At 36.7% G+C, this 22287-nt stretch overlaps 1 protein-coding gene across 7 annotated transcripts in view; it reads right to left on the reverse strand.

Moving 5' to 3' along the window:
• Positions 1 to 4130: 4130 nt before the first annotated feature.
• LOC144970798 (uncharacterized) overlaps positions 4131 to 22287 on the reverse strand; it is a 41051-nt gene continuing 22894 nt past the window's right edge. For 5 of the 7 annotated variants that reach the window (XM_078910814.1, XM_078910817.1, XM_078910816.1 and 2 more), the window contains one exon: positions 18321 to 18975. In XM_078910814.1, coding sequence (XP_078766940.1) covers positions 18919 to 18975 — 57 coding nt within the window. In that variant the 3' untranslated portion in view covers positions 18321 to 18918. Of the gene's footprint in view, positions 4786 to 11226; positions 11882 to 18320; positions 18976 to 22287 lie in introns of those variants that run through there. The other 2 variants (XR_013645025.1, XR_013645024.1) reach the window with 2 other exon arrangements.

Here is a 22287-nt window from a genome sequence, read left to right on the forward strand (position 1 = left end):
TTGTATAATTGCTCCAATCCTGGCTTGATAAGTGGAGCATAACAGGACACTGATGTAAATTATCTCTATACCTTTCCAAGTAAATGCTATATTCACTTGTACAGAAATTTCTCTTATAAATAAGACTTGCTAGCGTGGAATTTAAGTCTCCCCTGTGGCATATATGTATTTTACCTACCTCAAAAATAACAATTCTAATTCTAAGTTAATTTCCTGACTCATATTCATATGAATATGAATTATTGGTCTTTGAGATAAACTCGGATCTTTGTACAAATAGTAACATATAATTGTTATAGATGTCACGCACACACAATATGTTGGGAGTGTCACAAGAGTTATTCCATAAGCCATTGACCACAGGGCTTTGTCCTACTTTTGATGTACTTTACATAACCAATCAGAATGCGGGCATTGATTTATTTTGACACATGCTTCATTTTGATTGGTTTGTTGGAAAGTTTTGGGGTAAAGCACCTGCTTTCAACTTCTTATGATATCCCTATATATTTTGCTCCTAAATATCACCCCTATTACGTGAAATTATTGAGACTCAAAAACTTGAGTGGATTCCGATTTTAATGGTTTTTTGATTGTCTTCTGGGGGGGGGGGGGAGAGAGTACATTTTTCTGTATGTTAAAGCTTTGTATATCATTTTTTTCACTTCACATTTGGCTCTCGGTAACATTTGTAAAAAAAATTAAAATACTTTGTACTGACTATAAGTTATAGGGTCTTTTTAATCAAATGAAATTTGTAGTATAAATTGTCCAGTCAAACTATCACTTTTAAGTATTGCTCCATTAAACCTCCAAGAAAAGCAAACATTTCTTTCCTTCGTGTGTGGATTCCAACAACAACAACAAAAATTGATAAATAAATAACTCATTCTTATTGTTAACACCATGATCAATGAGTTTGTTTTTTTTTTGCTATGTTTGTTCTGTAGGCACTATTTTCATTTTGGCCAGAAAATTTTACTTTCTTTTACTTTGGAGTTTCAAGTCTGAGGGACTTTAAGAAGTTGAGGGTCCAGTCAATGTCTTGTTGTTTTTTTTTTGAGTAAGATTTACGGTTAAACCTTTTTTTTTTAAAATGTGTTTGTCAGAGTACAGCAAAGCAGGCAATATGGAACTCAATATCCACTTCATATGAACTGCAGTTACATCTCAATCGAATAACAATACGTAACTGGGTGGGGATCCTGACCTCCCATAGTGGGCAGGGAGGTACTTACTGTGTCTTCTATCCCCCTATATCTGTTTTCCAATTGCTTTCTGTCTTGTCTTAGAATGAGATTACTTGGTTTTGTCCTGACCCTGGCCGGATACCCTGGCTGAGAGGGAAACATTCAAATGTATGGTTAGTTTTGGGAGATGATATTTTTTTCCTTGTAAATCATCTCTCTGTTATGCACTGTATTATGTTCTGTATTATATATCATTTGTAAACATTTGAGTGTATTCCTCTTAGAGGGGACCTGTGCTTGTGTCTGGATGGGACTTTTAGGTGATCTCAAACTAAGCACTTTGATAGTGTGCTCTTGGAATCTACATCTGTTCCCTTTTTGAACAAATTCCCCTCAAAAAATTCCCCTGCGGGTGGTTGGATGGGAGCATCACCCTTGAATCATATACCTATGATGTTCGCATGGGTGTACGATCCGATAGTGATGTCGTTTCTTCTTCTCTTTACTAGCCTATCCTGCTTCTTTGGTTTGTGATTGTATTTTTGACAGGGATATTTTTTTTTCTGTAAATCTTCTGCCTGTCTGTTCTTGGTTATTTATAATTTAGCTTATGATATCTTTAGGTTATGATTTTGATTTACATTTGTACTATTTTTGTTGGATTGCTTGTTTTTTTGTTTCAGAGGTCTCTCATATAACCTCAATTGTGTTGGAAGAGACCTAAAGCAACAAACAAACAAATTCCCCTCTGTCTTACCTTTTCTTGGGTGCTTTAATTGTAATTCTATAACTTTTTACTATCCCATTTTCTTCCTTTTTACTGGCGCTGATATGACCGTAATGTGTTGCAAGCGCCGTAAAACCCTTAAAAACTAAAAAAAAACTAAACAATACGTAAGAGTTTTTACATGATGATATGTAGATTTTAAAAGGGTTTATGACTTTGTTTTTAAAAATTCAGATTCTTCCCTCCCCCAAAATCAAATGGAAGTTTTGTTTTCTGCCTGTGTTAGGTCTACTAAATATTTGTTTTGTCAAGCATCCATCGTACCATTATACCATTATCAGTTGATTGTGTATTATGATATATTGATAGGGGAGAATTATGAACGGTGATGTAAATAAAATTATACTCAATGTAACTTTCTTTAAAAACTATAGACTTTTTTATTTTTTTATGATTTTTTTCGTTCACTTGTAATTTATACGGTTTATGTCTCTCAATTTTGCATGCAAAGGACACCTGCCTCAATTTGTAATCTTGTAATATCTCTCTTTTTACATAATTTGACCCCTTCCATATTCTGGTTATGAGACCATTTAGTTTCTCATGAGCCCTTGATGGAATCTTTCGTTGAGTGGGAAACAAACGGTTTTATTTTTTGTGTGAGATTATATGTTTCTTTCCAAATCATCTATTTTATTTATTTCGCCATGGTTAGGTTCTTTGATATAGTATTTGTATTTAAGCATTTGAATACATCCTTTTTACTTTTAGCAAGTTCGTGTGGCATTTTTGGGAAACTTGTGGATGGTTTAAGACAAGCTATATGGATATATTGTGCCTGGATCTACCATTGATCTCTGTTGTGAGTCACATGACTGTATATCATCATTTAATTGGGTTTCATTGTCTCTTAACAATATCAAGCAACATTTAGCATGGTCAATGAAAGGATGCTGTAGCAATGATAACATGCTCTTTTATTGTCGTTATAAGTATCCTTCATAGCAGGATATATTGCTTGTGCCTGTATGGGGCATTGTCAAAATTGGCACATTGTCATTGATGGATTGCTTGTGAATCTTCTGTTCCCTATTCGAATCAGTTCCCTTTGTCTTTGATGCTTTTAAATTGAGATTTGCAACTTTTTCTCTTCATTTTGAGCTTTGAGCTTTTTTTTATATGGCGCAATATCCACTTAACGTGCTAAAAGCACTTTACAAGGGGTCCCTGGTCAACAGCAACATTTAACATGTAGGATGGGACATAACGCCTGTAAGGCGATATTACAATTTTTCGGACAAAGACATCGCTGTTAACGGCCAGGTACTCATTTTACACCTGAGTATGGTGAGAGAATGTGAGTAAATAGCCTTTTCCAAGGACTCAACCATGCGCCTAGCGCGAGGCTTGAACCCAGGACCTTCCGATCCGAAAGCGAGTGTCATACCACTAGACCACATTGCCGCACTTTATGGTTCGAAAGGACTATTACAGTGAAAATCAGTTGTTAAACTGAATCCAAGGGACAAAGACATGTACGTAATTTGGTTGATAAATTTTGGTTTGAGCATCATGAATAAAATAGTGAGGAAAAAAGAATGATTGATGCTTTACTCATTCTGATGAGTACTATAGTTTTCTTTCTATCACTGAAACCTATGTCATGCCAAAACGGGTGGTTGATGGGGACTTCTATCCCCCTGATCTGTTGTCCCTTTCTCTTTGGCTTTCTTTCCTGGTCGAGGTGTGAGATGACTTTGTTTTGACTCGACCTTGGCTGAAGACCTCTGTGTATTAATCTTATTGTCTGACTTTCATTTGGCGAGGACCTTATGTTTTCATCCATTTGAGATTTAGGCTGGACACAGGTATTTTCAAGACTGCCTATTTTCCGTATATTTATGGAATTCATTATGTTATAAACCCCCAGTATATTTTCCAATCACCTGCTGAACTGAAAAAATAAGTAGGATCATTTATTTTTCTCTGGAATTCAGCGCTCAGACAGGGGTCCGTCAATGGGTTGTAAAAGTTCAGTAAATTTTTGCCTCCTGAATTGGCAACCCTGTATTGATGCTGGGTCTGCTTGGTTAAGGTAAAAAGAGACTTAGGATAAATCACTCCACAGAAATTTCATCTGACAACAAAGTCAAGCAAAGTTGAGGTAAAATGAAGGATAGTCACTGTGCACTTACACATTAGGGAGTTACAAATGCTGTATGAAATGGAAATTTATTTTCATCAACAGTACTCGCTGGATTCTAGAGTGTTCTCTGGAGAAGCTAAAAAAGATAGTGTACGTGCTGAAATCCGATGCACATGTGAAGTAACCAATATCCTGTTCTTAAAAGTATTATTTCCTGCCTTACATCCTTTATCAGGGATACCGCTTATTGGACGCATGGGGTGGTTTTCATGCATTATGGGCTCGGTTTGATTTATTTTTTTTTCTTTTATTGTTTTATTTTAAAAACGATTATTTGTTTTTAATTTATAAAGGCATATATACTAAAGGTCCAGCATATCCATATTTAGTTACAAAGGAAATGCACACACACATTATAATCAAAGGTACCATTGACAAGTGCGCCCTACTCGCCTCACATTACCCCAACAGACAAGTAATGATATGAGACCACAATTTACTATTATTAATATTAAAGAGTTGATAGAAAAAATAAAACTTTGTTTTAGTGATAAGTGTGAGGTCTCGCTAAATCTCAGATTATTTAATGTTCTAATATTCTGTACACTTATTGTTGACATCCACAAGTCATGACAATGAGAGCATTGTCAAAATACACATTGAGTTCAAACATAAATCCTGGCTACCATCTCTGTATTTTCATCCGCATCTCCACTGTAAATCTGAAAGAAGGAAAAAATAACTTATTTCAATAAAATTCATATCTTTGAAAATAATTGAATTGTTAATGCACTGGCAGATTTCCAGAGTTTAAAGGGAAAAAATAAACAAAAAACAACAAAACTTGGAACTGAATCTTAAAAAATATTTTCACATCCAAATTCATATCATATGTTAAACTTTAGAAATTGATATCCGTCTATTTTAAACATCCATCCCAATAACACATCATTTGCCATTCCATCAGGGTTTTGAGACTCTAAACATTTGATTATTTTACAGCCAAGTTAAGATTTATACTAATCTCACTCTGTTAAATGGGAGGTATTCAAGTATTCTTCGTGATCGTGAGATAAATGTGCATAAGTTTGTAACAGGTTTATTCCTTTCTTGGTTTGCATTTAGTTTGGTTAAAAAGTACCTAAAAGGGTATTAAAACCTGTCCCCACGGAAAAATGCCATTTTTCATCCCAAATTATGCCCCAAAAATGCCCCAAATAATTATAATATACACGCGTATACCAAAATATTCTTAATAACAGTAATAGTGATAACATTGCTATTGACATTGCATACATAGAAATGAAATAAAATGACAAGTGAATATAAATTTAATATCCTCAATATTACTACTAATATCAAACTATCAACAATAATGTCAGTCATAATTATATGTCTACTCACAACAATTTTATGTTTCCAAGTATACATCATAACATATCAAAATTGCCACCAACTAAATTAGAGGAGGAGGAAAACTGGCACCATAGAACATGAAAAGGAGGAAATTCTCACATAAGTACCAATTGTACAGTAATGCTACTGTAGTGGAGTAATGGCTACCCTCTATTTTTTAACAGAGCGGTTATTCGTCAGTACTGACCCCCAGGCGCTGGCACATGCTGGTCAGTACTGACGAACAGGCACTAGTGCCTGGGGTCAGTACTGACTAATAGTATAGGTACTGGTGCCTATTGGTCAGTTCTGACCTGGCCACAGGCGTTGGCGCCTGTACTGACGGTACCAAAATTATGGAAAAATGCCATTTTAAAAAATAACTTGCTCTACAACAAATAAATCCGCATTTCCTGTCCCATACTAGTCTCTTGGCATGGCTGGCCAAAAGGAAAACAATTTATTGCGTATTTATTCCCTGGCCCACGATTTAAAATATGCCGGTTGAGGGCGCTGTAATCACTGCATGAAAATTGTCCTAAAATCGAATATTGGTAATTCATGGATTGCTTCCCTTCATTCAGTGATTCTATAATATTCTCTTACTCCTTGGTTTTCTCTTCTCCTCTATAATGATGATGGTGATCAACATAATCATCATTATCATCATCCTCAGCACCACCACCCAGGAACTGTTGAAGGACTGGAAGGTGACTAGTGAGTGAGGGTGGGCTCCACCCACCGGACCAGACCCCAGCAGAGCCCACGACGTGTTGGTGGGGGACGCCAGGACTGGTCCTATACAAGACACGCTCCCATCACTTCTCACTCAACAGCTCCCAAAACAGTTCCAACCCGGTGCTCAGACAAGGCTTGCCTTCTCCTGAGCTCACACTGTCAATCATGAATAGCACAAGGAAACAATGTACTCATGCTGGCTCGGGTGTCGCCCAGTTTAAAAAGGCCCGCGTCCCTCCTGAACGAGGTCCAGCAGGCTCGAAAAATATGCTAGATTTCGATCAAACAATCAATCTCGGAACAAGACTGAAGATTCTGTCACTCAACATAGAGGGCATCTCAATGCAAAAATGTGACTACTTTTCCAAACTCCTTCAAAAGCACGACATTGATATCCTTTTGTTACAAGAGACTCACCTAGACCAGCACTCAGCCCCTTCACGATCATACATCAATGGCTTTACCGAAATCAACAAAGAATGCCATCCTCAATATGGTATTAGTATCTATGCAAAGAAGCCAGAATTGATTATAGATTTAGGAGGAACAACTGAGGATAATGGTACCCAAAGAAGTAGTATTAAAGCCGGTAATCTGCAAGTTACTAATATCTACAAACCCCCTACAGTGAAATGGACTAACCCTCCTACACAGCATCCTCAACATCCTGCTTTGATAATTGGTGACTTCAATTGTCATCATAATGATTGGGGCTACAAAGAAGCCGACCCTCCTGGCCGGGAACTACATGAATAGACTTCTCAGGCAGACGTTCACCTCCTATACGATCCAAACAAACGTGGTACGTTCAAATCAGCACGATGGAACAAAGAATATACACCTGACCTAGTATTTGTAACAAAAAATGAAAATGGGACACCCCTTGCACAACAAGAGAAATACTGCCAGACTTCCCAAAGAGCCAACACAGACCAGTCATTCTAACAACAGGTATACAGATAACTAAATCCCATGCCATACCAAAACCAAGATGGAATTTTAGGAAAGCGAAGTGGGAGGAATATGCCGCATACATAGAAAGAATTTGTCGAAGAATTCCAACATCACTTGATAACATTAACAGATTTTGCAAGTTAATATTAAAAAGCTCCAAAATGTATATTCCAAGAGGAGTAAGAGAGTGGCACATCCCATGCTGGTCAAAAACAAGCGAGGACCTACTGAAAGAATACGAACAGACCCTAGACCAAGACATAGCAGATAAACTATTAGATTCCCTCCAAGAAGAAAGAGATGGACAGAAACTGTTGAAAATTTAGACATGAAACACTCAAGCAGACATGCTTGGAAATTGATTAAAAAATTAGACCCAGACAAGAATAGGACCACCACTGCACCAGTCATAGAAGCAAGCAAAGTTGCTAACGAAATCAAATAAAGAGGTCAACATATCCCAAACCATGCATTTGAAAATAAGATCAGGAAAGACTATAACAGAATGATTAACTCTCTTCCAAAAGATGGGTCAATGTGGTCACTACCTATCAGTCCCAATGAGTACATTTTTCTGTATGTTAAAGCTTTGTATATCATTTTTTTCACTTCACATTTGGCTCTCGGTAACATTTGTAAAAAAAATTAAAATACTTTGTACTGACTATAAGTTATAGGGTCTTTTTAATCAAATGAAATTTGTAGTATAAATTGTCCAGTCAAACTATCACTTTTAAGTATTGCTCCATTAAACCTCCAAGAAAAGCAAACATTTCTTTCCTTCGTGTGTGGATTCCAACAACAACAACAAAAATTGATAAATAAATAACTCATTCTTATTGTTAACACCATGATCAATGAGTTTGTTTTTTTTTGCTATGTTTGTTCTGTAGGCACTATTTTCATTTTGGCCAGAAAATTTTACTTTCTTTTACTTTGGAGTTTCAAGTCTGAGGGACTTTAAGAAGTTGAGGGTCCAGTCAATGTCTTGTTGTTTTTTTTTTTGAGTAAGATTTACGGTTAAACCTTTTTTTTTAAAATGTGTTTTGTCAGAGTACAGCAAAGCAGGCAATATGGAACTCAATATCCACTTCATATGAACTGCAGTTACATCTCAATCGAATAACAATACGTAACTGGGTGGGGATCCTGACCTCCCATAGTGGGCAGGGAGGTACTTACTGTGTCTTCTATCCCCCTATATCTGTTTTCCAATTGCTTTCTGTCTTGTCTTAGAATGAGATTACTTGGTTTTGTCCTGACCCTGGCCGGATACCCTGGCTGAGAGGGAAACATTCAAATGTATGGTTAGTTTTGGGAGATGATATTTTTTTCCTTGTAAATCATCTCTCTGTTATGCACTGTATTATGTTCTGTATTATATATCATTTGTAAACATTTGAGTGTATTCCTCTTAGAGGGGACCTGTGCTTGTGTCTGGATGGGACTTTTAGGTGATCTCAAACTAAGCACTTTGATAGTGTGCTCTTGGAATCTACATCTGTTCCCTTTTTGAACAAATTCCCCTCAAAAAATTCCCCTGCGGGTGGTTGGATGGGAGCATCACCCTTGAATCATATACCTATGATGTTCGCATGGGTGTACGATCCGATAGTGATGTCGTTTCTTCTTCTCTTTACTAGCCTATCCTGCTTCTTTGGTTTGTGATTGTATTTTTGACAGGGGATATTTTTTTTTCTGTAAATCTTCTGCCTGTCTGTTCTTGGTTATTTATAATTTAGCTTATGATATCTTTAGGTTATGATTTTGATTTACATTTGTACTATTTTTGTTGGATTGCTTGTTTTTTTGTTTCAGAGGTCTCTCATATAACCTCAATTGTGTTGGAAGAGACCTAAAGCAACAAACAAACAAATTCCCCTCTGTCTTACCTTTTCTTGGGTGCTTTAATTGTAATTCTATAACTTTTTACTATCCCATTTTCTTCCTTTTTACTGGCGCTGATATGACCGTAATGTGTTGCAAGCGCCGTAAAACCCTTAAAAACTAAAAAAAAACTAAACAATACGTAAGAGTTTTTACATGATGATATGTAGATTTTAAAAGGGTTTATGACTTTGTTTTTAAAAATTCAGATTCTTCCCTCCCCCAAAATCAAATGGAAGTTTTGTTTTCTGCCTGTGTTAGGTCTACTAAATATTTGTTTTGTCAAGCATCCATCGTACCATTATACCATTATCAGTTGATTGTGTATTATGATATATTGATAGGGGAGAATTATGAACGGTGATGTAAATAAAATTATACTCAATGTAACTTTCTTTAAAAACTATAGACTTTGTTTATTTTTTTATGATTTTTTTCGTTCACTTGTAATTTATACGGTTTATGTCTCTCAATTTTGCATGCAAAGGACACCTGCCTCAATTTGTAATCTTGTAATATCTCTCTTTTTACATAATTTGACCCTTCCATATTCTGGTTATGAGACCATTTAGTTTCTCATGAGCCCTTGATGGAATCTTTCGTTGAGTGGGAAACAAACGGTTTTATTTTTTGTGTGAGATTATATGTTTCTTTCCAAATCATCTATTTTATTTATTTCGCCATGGTTAGGTTCTTTGATATAGTATTTGTATTTAAGCATTTGAATACATCCTTTTTACTTTTAGCAAGTTCGTGTGGCATTTTTGGGAAACTTGTGGATGGTTTAAGACAAGCTATATGGATATATTGTGCCTGGATCTACCATTGATCTCTGTTGTGAGTCACATGACTGTATACCATCATTTAATTGGGTTTCATTGTCTCTTAACAATATCAAGCAACATTTAGCATGGTCAATGAAAGGATGCTGTAGCAATGATAACATGCTCTTTTATTGTCGTTATAAGTATCCTTCATAGCAGGATATATTGCTTGTGCCTGTATGGGGCATTGTCAAAATTGGCACATTGTCATTGATGGATTGCTTGTGAATCTTCTGTTCCCTATTCGAATCAGTTCCCTTTGTCTTTGATGCTTTTAAATTGAGATTTGCAACTTTTTCTCTTCATTTTGAGCTTTGAGCTTTTTTTTTATATGGCGCAATATCCACTTAACGTGCTAAAAGCACTTTACAAGGGGTCCCTGGTCAACAGCAACATTTAACATGTAGGATGGGACATAACGCCTGTAAGGCGATATTACAATTTTTCGGACAAAGACATCGCTGTTAACGGCCAGGTACTCATTTTACACCTGAGTATGGTGAGAGAATGTGAGTAAATAGCCTTTTCCAAGGACTCAACCATGCGCCTAGCGCGAGGCTTGAACCCAGGACCTTCCGATCCGAAAGCGAGTGTCATACCACTAGACCACATTGCCGCACTTTATGGTTCGAAAGGACTATTACAGTGAAAATCAGTTGTTAAACTGAATCCAAGGGACAAAGACATGTACGTAATTTGGTTGATAAATTTTGGTTTGAGCATCATGAATAAAATAGTGAGGAAAAAAGAATGATTGATGCTTTACTCATTCTGATGAGTACTATAGTTTTCTTTCTATCACTGAAACCTATGTCATGCCAAAACGGGTGGTTGATGGGGACTTCTATCCCCCTGATCTGTTGTCCCTTTCTCTTTGGCTTTCTTTCCTGGTCGAGGTGTGAGATGACTTTGTTTTGACTCGACCTTGGCTGAAGACCTCTGTGTATTAATCTTATTGTCTGACTTTCATTTGGCGAGGACCTTATGTTTTCATCCATTTGAGATTTAGGCTGGACACAGGTATTTTCAAGACTGCCTATTTTCCGTATATTTATGGAATTCATTATGTTATAAACCCCCAGTATATTTTCCAATCACCTGCTGAACTGAAAAAATAAGTAGGATCATTTATTTTTCTCTGGAATTCAGCGCTCAGACAGGGGTCCGTCAATGGGTTGTAAAAGTTCAGTAAATTTTTGCCTCCTGAATTGGCAACCCTGTATTGATGCTGGGTCTGCTTGGTTAAGGTAAAAAGAGACTTAGGATAAATCACTCCACAGAAATTTCATCTGACAACAAAGTCAAGCAAAGTTGAGGTAAAATGAAGGATAGTCACTGTGCACTTACACATTAGGGAGTTACAAATGCTGTATGAAATGGAAATTTATTTTCATCAACAGTACTCGCTGGATTCTAGAGTGTTCTCTGGAGAAGCTAAAAAAGATAGTGTACGTGCTGAAATCCGATGCACATGTGAAGTAACCAATATCCTGTTCTTAAAAGTATTATTTCCTGCCTTACATCCTTTATCAGGGATACCGCTTATTGGACGCATGGGGTGGTTTTCATGCATTATGGGCTCGGTTTGATTTATTTTTTTTTCTTTTATTGTTTTATTTTAAAAACGATTATTTGTTTTTAATTTATAAAGGCATATATACTAAAGGTCCAGCATATCCATATTTAGTTACAAAGGAAATGCACACACACATTATAATCAAAGGTACCATTGACAAGTGCGCCCTACTCGCCTCACATTACCCCAACAGACAAGTAATGATATGAGACCACAATTTACTATTATTAATATTAAAGAGTTGATAGAAAAAATAAAACTTTGTTTTAGTGATAAGTGTGAGGTCTCGCTAAATCTCAGATTATTTAATGTTCTAATATTCTGTACACTTATTGTTGACATCCACAAGTCATGACAATGAGAGCATTGTCAAAATACACATTGAGTTCAAACATAAATCCTGGCTACCATCTCTGTATTTTCATCCGCATCTCCACTGTAAATCTGAAAGAAGGAAAAAATAACTTATTTCAATAAAATTCATATCTTTGAAAATAATTGAATTGTTAATGCACTGGCAGATTTCCAGAGTTTAAAGGGAAAAAATAAACAAAAAACAACAAAACTTGGAACTGAATCTTAAAAAATATTTTCACATCCAAATTCATATCATATGTTAAACTTTAGAAATTGATATCCGTCTATTTTAAACATCCATCCCAATAACACATCATTTGCCATTCCATCAGGGTTTTGAGACTCTAAACATTTGATTATTTTACAGCCAAGTTAAGATTTATACTAATCTCACTCTGTTAAATGGGAGGTATTCAAGTATTCTTCGTGATCGTGAGATAAATGTGCATAAGTTTGTAACAGGTTTATTCCTTTCTTGGTTTGCATTTAGTTTGGTTAAAAAGTACCTAAAAGGGTATTAAAACCTGTCCCCACGGAAAAATGCCATTTTTCATCCCAAATTATGCCCCAAAAATGCCCCAAATAATTATAATATACACGCGTATACCAAAATATTCTTAATAACAGTAATAGTGATAACATTGCTATTGACATTGCATACATAGAAATGAAATAAAATGACAAGTGAATATAAATTTAATATCCTCAATATTACTACTAATATCAAACTATCAACAATAATGTCAGTCATAATTATATGTCTACTCACAACAATTTTATGTTTCCAAGTATACATCATAACATATCAAAATTGCCACCAACTAAATTAGAGGAGGAGGAAAACTGGCACCATAGAACATGAAAAGGAGGAAATTCTCACATAAGTACCAATTGTACAGTAATGCTACTGTAGTGGAGTAATGGCTACCCTCTATTTTTTAACAGAGCGGTTATTCGTCAGTACTGACCCCCAGGCGCTGGCACATGCTGGTCAGTACTGACGAACAGGCACTAGTGCCTGGGGTCAGTACTGACTAATAGTATAGGTACTGGTGCCTATTGGTCAGTTCTGACCTGGCCACAGGCGTTGGCGCCTGTACTGACGGTACCAAAATTATGGAAAAATGCCATTTTAAAAAATAACTTGCTCTACAACAAATAAATCCGCATTTCCTGTCCCATACTAGTCTCTTGGCATGGCTGGCCAAAAGGAAAACAATTTATTGCGTATTTATTCCCTGGCCCACGATTTAAAATATGCCGGTTGAGGGCGCTGTAATCACTGCATGAAAATTGTCCTAAAATCGAATATTGGTAATTCATGGATTGCTTCCCTTCATTCAGTGATTCTATAATATTCTCTTACTCCTTGGTTTTCTCTTCTCCTCTATAATGATGATGGTGATCAACATAATCATCATTATCATCATCCTCAGCACCACCACCCAGGAACTGTTGAAGGACTGGAAGGTGACTAGTGAGTGAGGGTGGGCTCCACCCACCGGACCAGACCCCAGCAGAGCCCACGACGTGTTGGTGGGGGACGCCAGGACTGGTCCTATACAAGACACGCTCCCATCACTTCTCACTCAACAGCTCCCAAAACAGTTCCAACCCGGTGCTCAGACAAGGCTTGCCTTCTCCTGAGCTCACACTGTCAATCATGAATAGCACAAGGAAACAATGTACTCATGCTGGCTCGGGTGTCGCCCAGTTTAAAAAGGCCCGCGTCCCTCCTGAACGAGGTCCAGCAGGCTCGAAAAATATGCTAGATTTCGATCAAACAATCAATCTCGGAACAAGACTGAAGATTCTGTCACTCAACATAGAGGGCATCTCAATGCAAAAATGTGACTACTTTTCCAAACTCCTTCAAAAGCACGACATTGATATCCTTTTGTTACAAGAGACTCACCTAGACCAGCACTCAGCCCCTTCACGATCATACATCAATGGCTTTACCGAAATCAACAAAGAATGCCATCCTCAATATGGTATTAGTATCTATGCAAAGAAGCCAGAATTGATTATAGATTTAGGAGGAACAACTGAGGATAATGGTACCCAAAGAAGTAGTATTAAAGCCGGTAATCTGCAAGTTACTAATATCTACAAACCCCCTACAGTGAAATGGACTAACCCTCCTACACAGCATCCTCAACATCCTGCTTTGATAATTGGTGACTTCAATTGTCATCATAATGATTGGGGCTACAAAGAAGCCGACCCTCCTGGCCGGGAACTACATGAATAGACTTCTCAGGCAGACGTTCACCTCCTATACGATCCAAACAAACGTGGTACGTTCAAATCAGCACGATGGAACAAAGAATATACACCTGACCTAGTATTTGTAACAAAAAATGAAAATGGGACACCCCTTGCACAACAAGAGAAATACTGCCAGACTTCCCAAAGAGCCAACACAGACCAGTCATTCTAACAACAGGTATACAGATAACTAAATCCCATGCCATACCAAAACCAAGATGGAATTTTAGGAAAGCGAAGTGGGAGGAATATGCCGCATACATAGAAAGAATTTGTCGAAGAATTCCAACATCACTTGATAACATTAACAGATTTTGCAAGTTAATATTAAAAAGCTCCAAAATGTATATTCCAAGAGGAGTAAGAGAGTGGCACATCCCATGCTGGTCAAAAACAAGCGAGGACCTACTGAAAGAATACGAACAGACCCTAGACCAAGACATAGCAGATAAACTATTAGATTCCCTCCAAGAAGAAAGAGATGGACAGAAACTGTTGAAAATTTAGACATGAAACACTCAAGCAGACATGCTTGGAAATTGATTAAAAAATTAGACCCAGACAAGAATAGGACCACCACTGCACCAGTCATAGAAGCAAGCAAAGTTGCTAACGAAATCAAATAAAGAGGTCAACATATCCCAAACCATGCATTTGAAAATAAGATCAGGAAAGACTATAACAGAATGATTAACTCTCTTCCAAAAGATGGGTCAATGTGGTCACTACCTATCAGTCCCAATGAGTACATTTTTCTGTATGTTAAAGCTTTGTATATCATTTTTTTCACTTCACATTTGGCTCTCGGTAACATTTGTAAAAAAAATTAAAATACTTTGTACTGACTATAAGTTATAGGGTCTTTTTAATCAAATGAAATTTGTAGTATAAATTGTCCAGTCAAACTATCACTTTTAAGTATTGCTCCATTAAACCTCCAAGAAAAGCAAACATTTCTTTCCTTCGTGTGTGGATTCCAACAACAACAACAAAAATTGATAAATAAATAACTCATTCTTATTGTTAACACCATGATCAATGAGTTTGTTTTTTTTTGCTATGTTTGTTCTGTAGGCACTATTTTCATTTTGGCCAGAAAATTTTACTTTCTTTTACTTTGGAGTTTCAAGTCTGAGGGACTTTAAGAAGTTGAGGGTCCAGTCAATGTCTTGTTGTTTTTTTTTTTGAGTAAGATTTACGGTTAAACCTTTTTTTTTAAAATGTGTTTTGTCAGAGTACAGCAAAGCAGGCAATATGGAACTCAATATCCACTTCATATGAACTGCAGTTACATCTCAATCGAATAACAATACGTAACTGGGTGGGGATCCTGACCTCCCATAGTGGGCAGGGAGGTACTTACTGTGTCTTCTATCCCCCTATATCTGTTTTCCAATTGCTTTCTGTCTTGTCTTAGAATGAGATTACTTGGTTTTGTCCTGACCCTGGCCGGATACCCTGGCTGAGAGGGAAACATTCAAATGTATGGTTAGTTTTGGGAGATGATATTTTTTTCCTTGTAAATCATCTCTCTGTTATGCACTGTATTATGTTCTGTATTATATATCATTTGTAAACATTTGAGTGTATTCCTCTTAGAGGGGACCTGTGCTTGTGTCTGGATGGGACTTTTAGGTGATCTCAAACTAAGCACTTTGATAGTGTGCTCTTGGAATCTACATCTGTTCCCTTTTTGAACAAATTCCCCTCAAAAAATTCCCCTGCGGGTGGTTGGATGGGAGCATCACCCTTGAATCATATACCTATGATGTTCGCATGGGTGTACGATCCGATAGTGATGTCGTTTCTTCTTCTCTTTACTAGCCTATCCTGCTTCTTTGGTTTGTGATTGTATTTTTGACAGGGGATATTTTTTTTTCTGTAAATCTTCTGCCTGTCTGTTCTTGGTTATTTATAATTTAGCTTATGATATCTTTAGGTTATGATTTTGATTTACATTTGTACTATTTTTGTTGGATTGCTTGTTTTTTGTTTCAGAGGTCTCTCATATAACCTCAATTGTGTTGGAAGAGACCTAAAGCAACAAACAAACAAATTCCCCTCTGTCTTACCTTTTCTTGGGTGCTTTAATTGTAATTCTATAACTTTTTACTATCCCATTTTCTTCCTTTTTACTGGCGCTGATATGACCGTAATGTGTTGCAAGCGCCGTAAAACCCTTAAAAACTAAAAAAAAACTAAACAATACGTAAGAGTTTTTACATGATGATATGTAGATTTTAAAAGGGTTTATGACTTTGTTTTTAAAAATTCAGATTCTTCCCTCCCCCAAAATCAAATGGAAGTTTTGTTTTCTGCCTGTGTTAGGTCTACTAAATATTTGTTTTGTCAAGCATCCATCGTACCATTATACCATTATCAGTTGATTGTGTATTATGATATATTGATAGGGGAGAATTATGAACGGTGATGTAAATAAAATTATACTCAATGTAACTTTCTTTAAAAACTATAGACTTTGTTTATTTTTTTATGATTTTTTTCGTTCACTTGTAATTTATACGGTTTATGTCTCTCAATTTTGCATGCAAAGGACACCTGCCTCAATTTGTAATCTTGTAATATCTCTCTTTTACATAATTTGACCCTTCCATATTCTGGTTATGAGACCATTTAGTTTCTCATGAGCCCTTGATGGAATCTTTCGTTGAGTGGGAAACAAACGGTTTTATTTTTTGTGTGAGATTATATGTTTCTTTCCAAATCATCTATTTTATTTATTTCGCCATGGTTAGGTTCTTTGATATAGTATTTGTATTTAAGCATTTGAATACATCCTTTTTACTTTTAGCAAGTTCGTGTGGCATTTTTGGGAAACTTGTGGATGGTTTAAGACAAGCTATATGGATATATTGTGCCTGGATCTACCATTGATCTCTGTTGTGAGTCACATGACTGTATACCATCATTTAATTGGGTTTCATAGTCTCTTAACAATATCAAGCAACATTTAGCATGGTCAATGAAAGGATGCTGTAGCAATGATAACATGCTCTTTTATTGTCGTTATAAGTATCCTTCATAGCAGGATATATTGCTTGTGCCTGTATGGGGCATTGTCAAAATTGGCACATTGTCATTGATGGATTGCTTGTGAATCTTCTGTTCCCTATTCGAATCAGTTCCCTTTGTCTTTGATGCTTTTAAATTGAGATTTGCAACTTTTTCTCTTCATTTTGAGCTTTGAGCTTTTTTTTTATATGGCGCAATATCCACTTAACGTGCTAAAAGCACTTTACAAGGGGTCCCTGGTCAACAGCAACATTTAACATGTAGGATGGGACATAACGCCTGTAAGGCGATATTACAATTTTTCGGACAAAGACATCGCTGTTAACGGCCAGGTACTCATTTTACACCTGAGTATGGTGAGAGAATGTGAGTAAATAGCCTTTTCCAAGGACTCAACCATGCGCCTAGCGCGAGGCTTGAACCCAGGACCTTCCGATCCGAAAGCGAGTGTCATACCACTAGACCACATTGCCGCACTTTATGGTTCGAAAGGACTATTACAGTGAAAATCAGTTGTTAAACTGAATCCAAGGGACAAAGACATGTACGTAATTTGGTTGATAAATTTTGGTTTGAGCATCATGAATAAAATAGTGAGGAAAAAAGAATGATTGATGCTTTACTCATTCTGATGAGTACTATAGTTTTCTTTCTATCACTGAAACCTATGTCATGCCAAAACGGGTGGTTGATGGGGACTTCTATCCCCCTGATCTGTTGTCCCTTTCTCTTTGGCTTTCTTTCCTGGTCGAGGTGTGAGATGACTTTGTTTTGACTCGACCTTGGCTGAAGACCTCTGTGTATTAATCTTATTGTCTGACTTTCATTTGGCGAGGACCTTATGTTTTCATCCATTTGAGATTTAGGCTGGACACAGGTATTTTCAAGACTGCCTATTTTCCGTATATTTATGGAATTCATTATGTTATAAACCCCCAGTATATTTTCCAATCACCTGCTGAACTGAAAAAATAAGTAGGATCATTTATTTTTCTCTGGAATTCAGCGCTCAGACAGGGGTCCGTCAATGGGTTGTAAAAGTTCAGTAAATTTTTGCCTCCTGAATTGGCAACCCTGTATTGATGCTGGGTCTGCTTGGTTAAGGTAAAAAGAGACTTAGGATAAATCACTCCACAGAAATTTCATCTGACAACAAAGTCAAGCAAAGTTGAGGTAAAATGAAGGATAGTCACTGTGCACTTACACATTAGGGAGTTACAAATGCTGTATGAAATGGAAATTTATTTTCATCAACAGTACTCGCTGGATTCTAGAGTGTTCTCTGGAGAAGCTAAAAAAGATAGTGTACGTGCTGAAATCCGATGCACATGTGAAGTAACCAATATCCTGTTCTTAAAAGTATTATTTCCTGCCTTACATCCTTTATCAGGGATACCGCTTATTGGACGCATGGGGTGGTTTTCATGCATTATGGGCTCGGTTTGATTTATTTTTTTTTCTTTTATTGTTTTATTTTAAAAACGATTATTTGTTTTTAATTTATAAAGGCATATATACTAAAGGTCCAGCATATCCATATTTAGTTACAAAGGAAATGCACACACACATTATAATCAAAGGTACCATTGACAAGTGCGCCCTACTCGCCTCACATTACCCCAACAGACAAGTAATGATATGAGACCACAATTTACTATTATTAATATTAAAGAGTTGATAGAAAAAATAAAACTTTGTTTTAGTGATAAGTGTGAGGTCTCGCTAAATCTCAGATTATTTAATGTTCTAATATTCTGTACACTTATTGTTGACATCCACAAGTCATGACAATGAGAGCATTGTCAAAATACACATTGAGTTCAAACATAAATCCTGGCTACCATCTCTGTATTTTCATCCGCATCTCCACTGTAAATCTGAAAGAAGGAAAAAATAACTTATTTCAATAAAATTCATATCTTTGAAAATAATTGAATTGTTAATGCACTGGCAGATTTCCAGAGTTTAAAGGGAAAAATAAACAAAAAACAACAAAACTTGGAACTGAATCTTAAAAAATATTTTCACATCCAAATTCATATCATATGTTAAACTTTAGAAATTGATATCCGTCTATTTTAAACATCCATCCCAATAACACATCATTTGCCATTCCATCAGGGTTTTGAGACTCTAAACATTTGATTATTTTACAGCCAAGTTAAGATTTATACTAATCTCACTCTGTTAAATGGGAGGTATTCAAGTATTCTTCGTGATCGTGAGATAAATGTGCATAAGTTTGTAACAGGTTTATTCCTTTCTTGGTTTGCATTTAGTTTGGTTAAAAAGTACCTAAAAGGGTATTAAAACCTGTCCCCACGGAAAAATGCCATTTTTCATCCCAAATTATGCCCCAAAAATGCCCCAAATAATTATAATATACACGCGTATACCAAAATATTCTTAATAACAGTAATAGTGATAACATTGCTATTGACATTGCATACATAGAAATGAAATAAAATGACAAGTGAATATAAATTTAATATCCTCAATATTACTACTAATATCAAACTATCAACAATAATGTCAGTCATAATTATATGTCTACTCACAACAATTTTATGTTTCCAAGTATACATCATAACATATCAAAATTGCCACCAACTAAATTAGAGGAGGAGGAAAACTGGCACCATAGAACATGAAAAGGAGGAAATTCTCACATAAGTACCAATTGTACAGTAATGCTACTGTAGTGGAGTAATGGCTACCCTCTATTTTTTAACAGAGCGGTTATTCGTCAGTACTGACCCCCAGGCGCTGGCACATGCTGGTCAGTACTGACGAACAGGCACTAGTGCCTGGGGTCAGTACTGACTAATAGTATAGGTACTGGTGCCTATTGGTCAGTTCTGACCTGGCCACAGGCGTTGGCGCCTGTACTGACGGTACCAAAATTATGGAAAAATGCCATTTTAAAAAATAACTTGCTCTACAACAAATAAATCCGCATTTCCTGTCCCATACTAGTCTCTTGGCATGGCTGGCCAAAAGGAAAACAATTTATTGCGTATTTATTCCCTGGCCCACGATTTAAAATATGCCGGTTGAGGGCGCTGTAATCACTGCATGAAAATTGTCCTAAAATCGAATATTGGTAATTCATGGATTGCTTCCCTTCATTCAGTGATTCTATAATATTCTCTTACTCCTTGGTTTTCTCTTCTCCTCTATAATGATGATGGTGATCAACATAATCATCATTATCATCATCCTCAGCACCACCACCCAGGAACTGTTGAAGGACTGGAAGGTGACTAGTGAGTGAGGGTGGGCTCCACCCACCGGACCAGACCCCAGCAGAGCCCACGACGTGTTGGTGGGGGACGCCAGGACTGGTCCTATACAAGACACGCTCCCATCACTTCTCACTCAACAGCTCCCAAAACAGTTCCAACCCGGTGCTCAGACAAGGCTTGCCTTCTCCTGAGCTCACACTGTCAATCATGAATAGCACAAGGAAACAATGTACTCATGCTGGCTCGGGTGTCGCCCAGTTTAAAAAGGCCCGCGTCCCTCCTGAACGAGGTCCAGCAGGCTCGAAAAATATGCTAGATTTCGATCAAACAATCAATCTCGGAACAAGACTGAAGATTCTGTCACTCAACATAGAGGGCATCTCAATGCAAAAATGTGACTACTTTTCCAAACTCCTTCAAAAGCACGACATTGATATCCTTTTGTTACAAGAGACTCACCTAGACCAGCACTCAGCCCCTTCACGATCATACATCAATGGCTTTACCGAAATCAACAAAGAATGCCATCCTCAATATGGTATTAGTATCTATGCAAAGAAGCCAGAATTGATTATAGATTTAGGAGGAACAACTGAGGATAATGGTACCCAAAGAAGTAGTATTAAAGCCGGTAATCTGCAAGTTACTAATATCTACAAACCCCCTACAGTGAAATGGACTAACCCTCCTACACAGCATCCTCAACATCCTGCTTTGATAATTGGTGACTTCAATTGTCATCATAATGATTGGGGCTACAAAGAAGCCGACCCTCCTGGCCGGGAACTACATGAATAGACTTCTCAGGCAGACGTTCACCTCCTATACGATCCAAACAAACGTGGTACGTTCAAATCAGCACGATGGAACAAAGAATATACACCTGACCTAGTATTTGTAACAAAAAATGAAAATGGGACACCCCTTGCACAACAAGAGAAATACTGCCAGACTTCCCAAAGAGCCAACACAGACCAGTCATTCTAACAACAGGTATACAGATAACTAAATCCCATGCCATACCAAAACCAAGATGGAATTTTAGGAAAGCGAAGTGGGAGGAATATGCCGCATACATAGAAAGAATTTGTCGAAGAATTCCAACATCACTTGATAACATTAACAGATTTTGCAAGTTAATATTAAAAAGCTCCAAAATGTATATTCCAAGAGGAGTAAGAGAGTGGCACATCCCATGCTGGTCAAAAACAAGCGAGGACCTACTGAAAGAATACGAACAGACCCTAGACCAAGACATAGCAGATAAACTATTAGATTCCCTCCAAGAAGAAAGAGATGGACAGAAACTGTTGAAAATTTAGACATGAAACACTCAAGCAGACATGCTTGGAAATTGATTAAAAAATTAGACCCAGACAAGAATAGGACCACCACTGCACCAGTCATAGAAGCAAGCAAAGTTGCTAACGAAATCAAATAAAGAGGTCAACATATCCCAAACCATGCATTTGAAAATAAGATCAGGAAAGACTATAACAGAATGATTAACTCTCTTCCAAAAGATGGGTCAATGTGGTCACTACCTATCAGTCCCAATGAGTACATTTTTCTGTATGTTAAAGCTTTGTATATCATTTTTTTCACTTCACATTTGGCTCTCGGTAACATTTGTAAAAAAAATTAAAATACTTTGTACTGACTATAAGTTATAGGGTCTTTTTAATCAAATGAAATTTGTAGTATAAATTGTCCAGTCAAACTATCACTTTTAAGTATTGCTCCATTAAACCTCCAAGAAAAGCAAACATTTCTTTCCTTCGTGTGTGGATTCCAACAACAACAACAAAAATTGATAAATAAATAACTCATTCTTATTGTTAACACCATGATCAATGAGTTTGTTTTTTTTTTGCTATGTTTGTTCTGTAGGCACTATTTTCATTTTGGCCAGAAAATTTTACTTTCTTTTACTTTGGAGTTTCA

The sequence above is a fragment of the Berghia stephanieae genome, chromosome 4 (assembly GCF_034508935.2).
Source record: "Berghia stephanieae isolate SIO BIC M18660-M18661 chromosome 4, UCSD_Bste_1.3, whole genome shotgun sequence".
Lineage (NCBI taxonomy): Eukaryota > Metazoa > Mollusca > Gastropoda > Nudibranchia > Aeolidiidae > Berghia > Berghia stephanieae.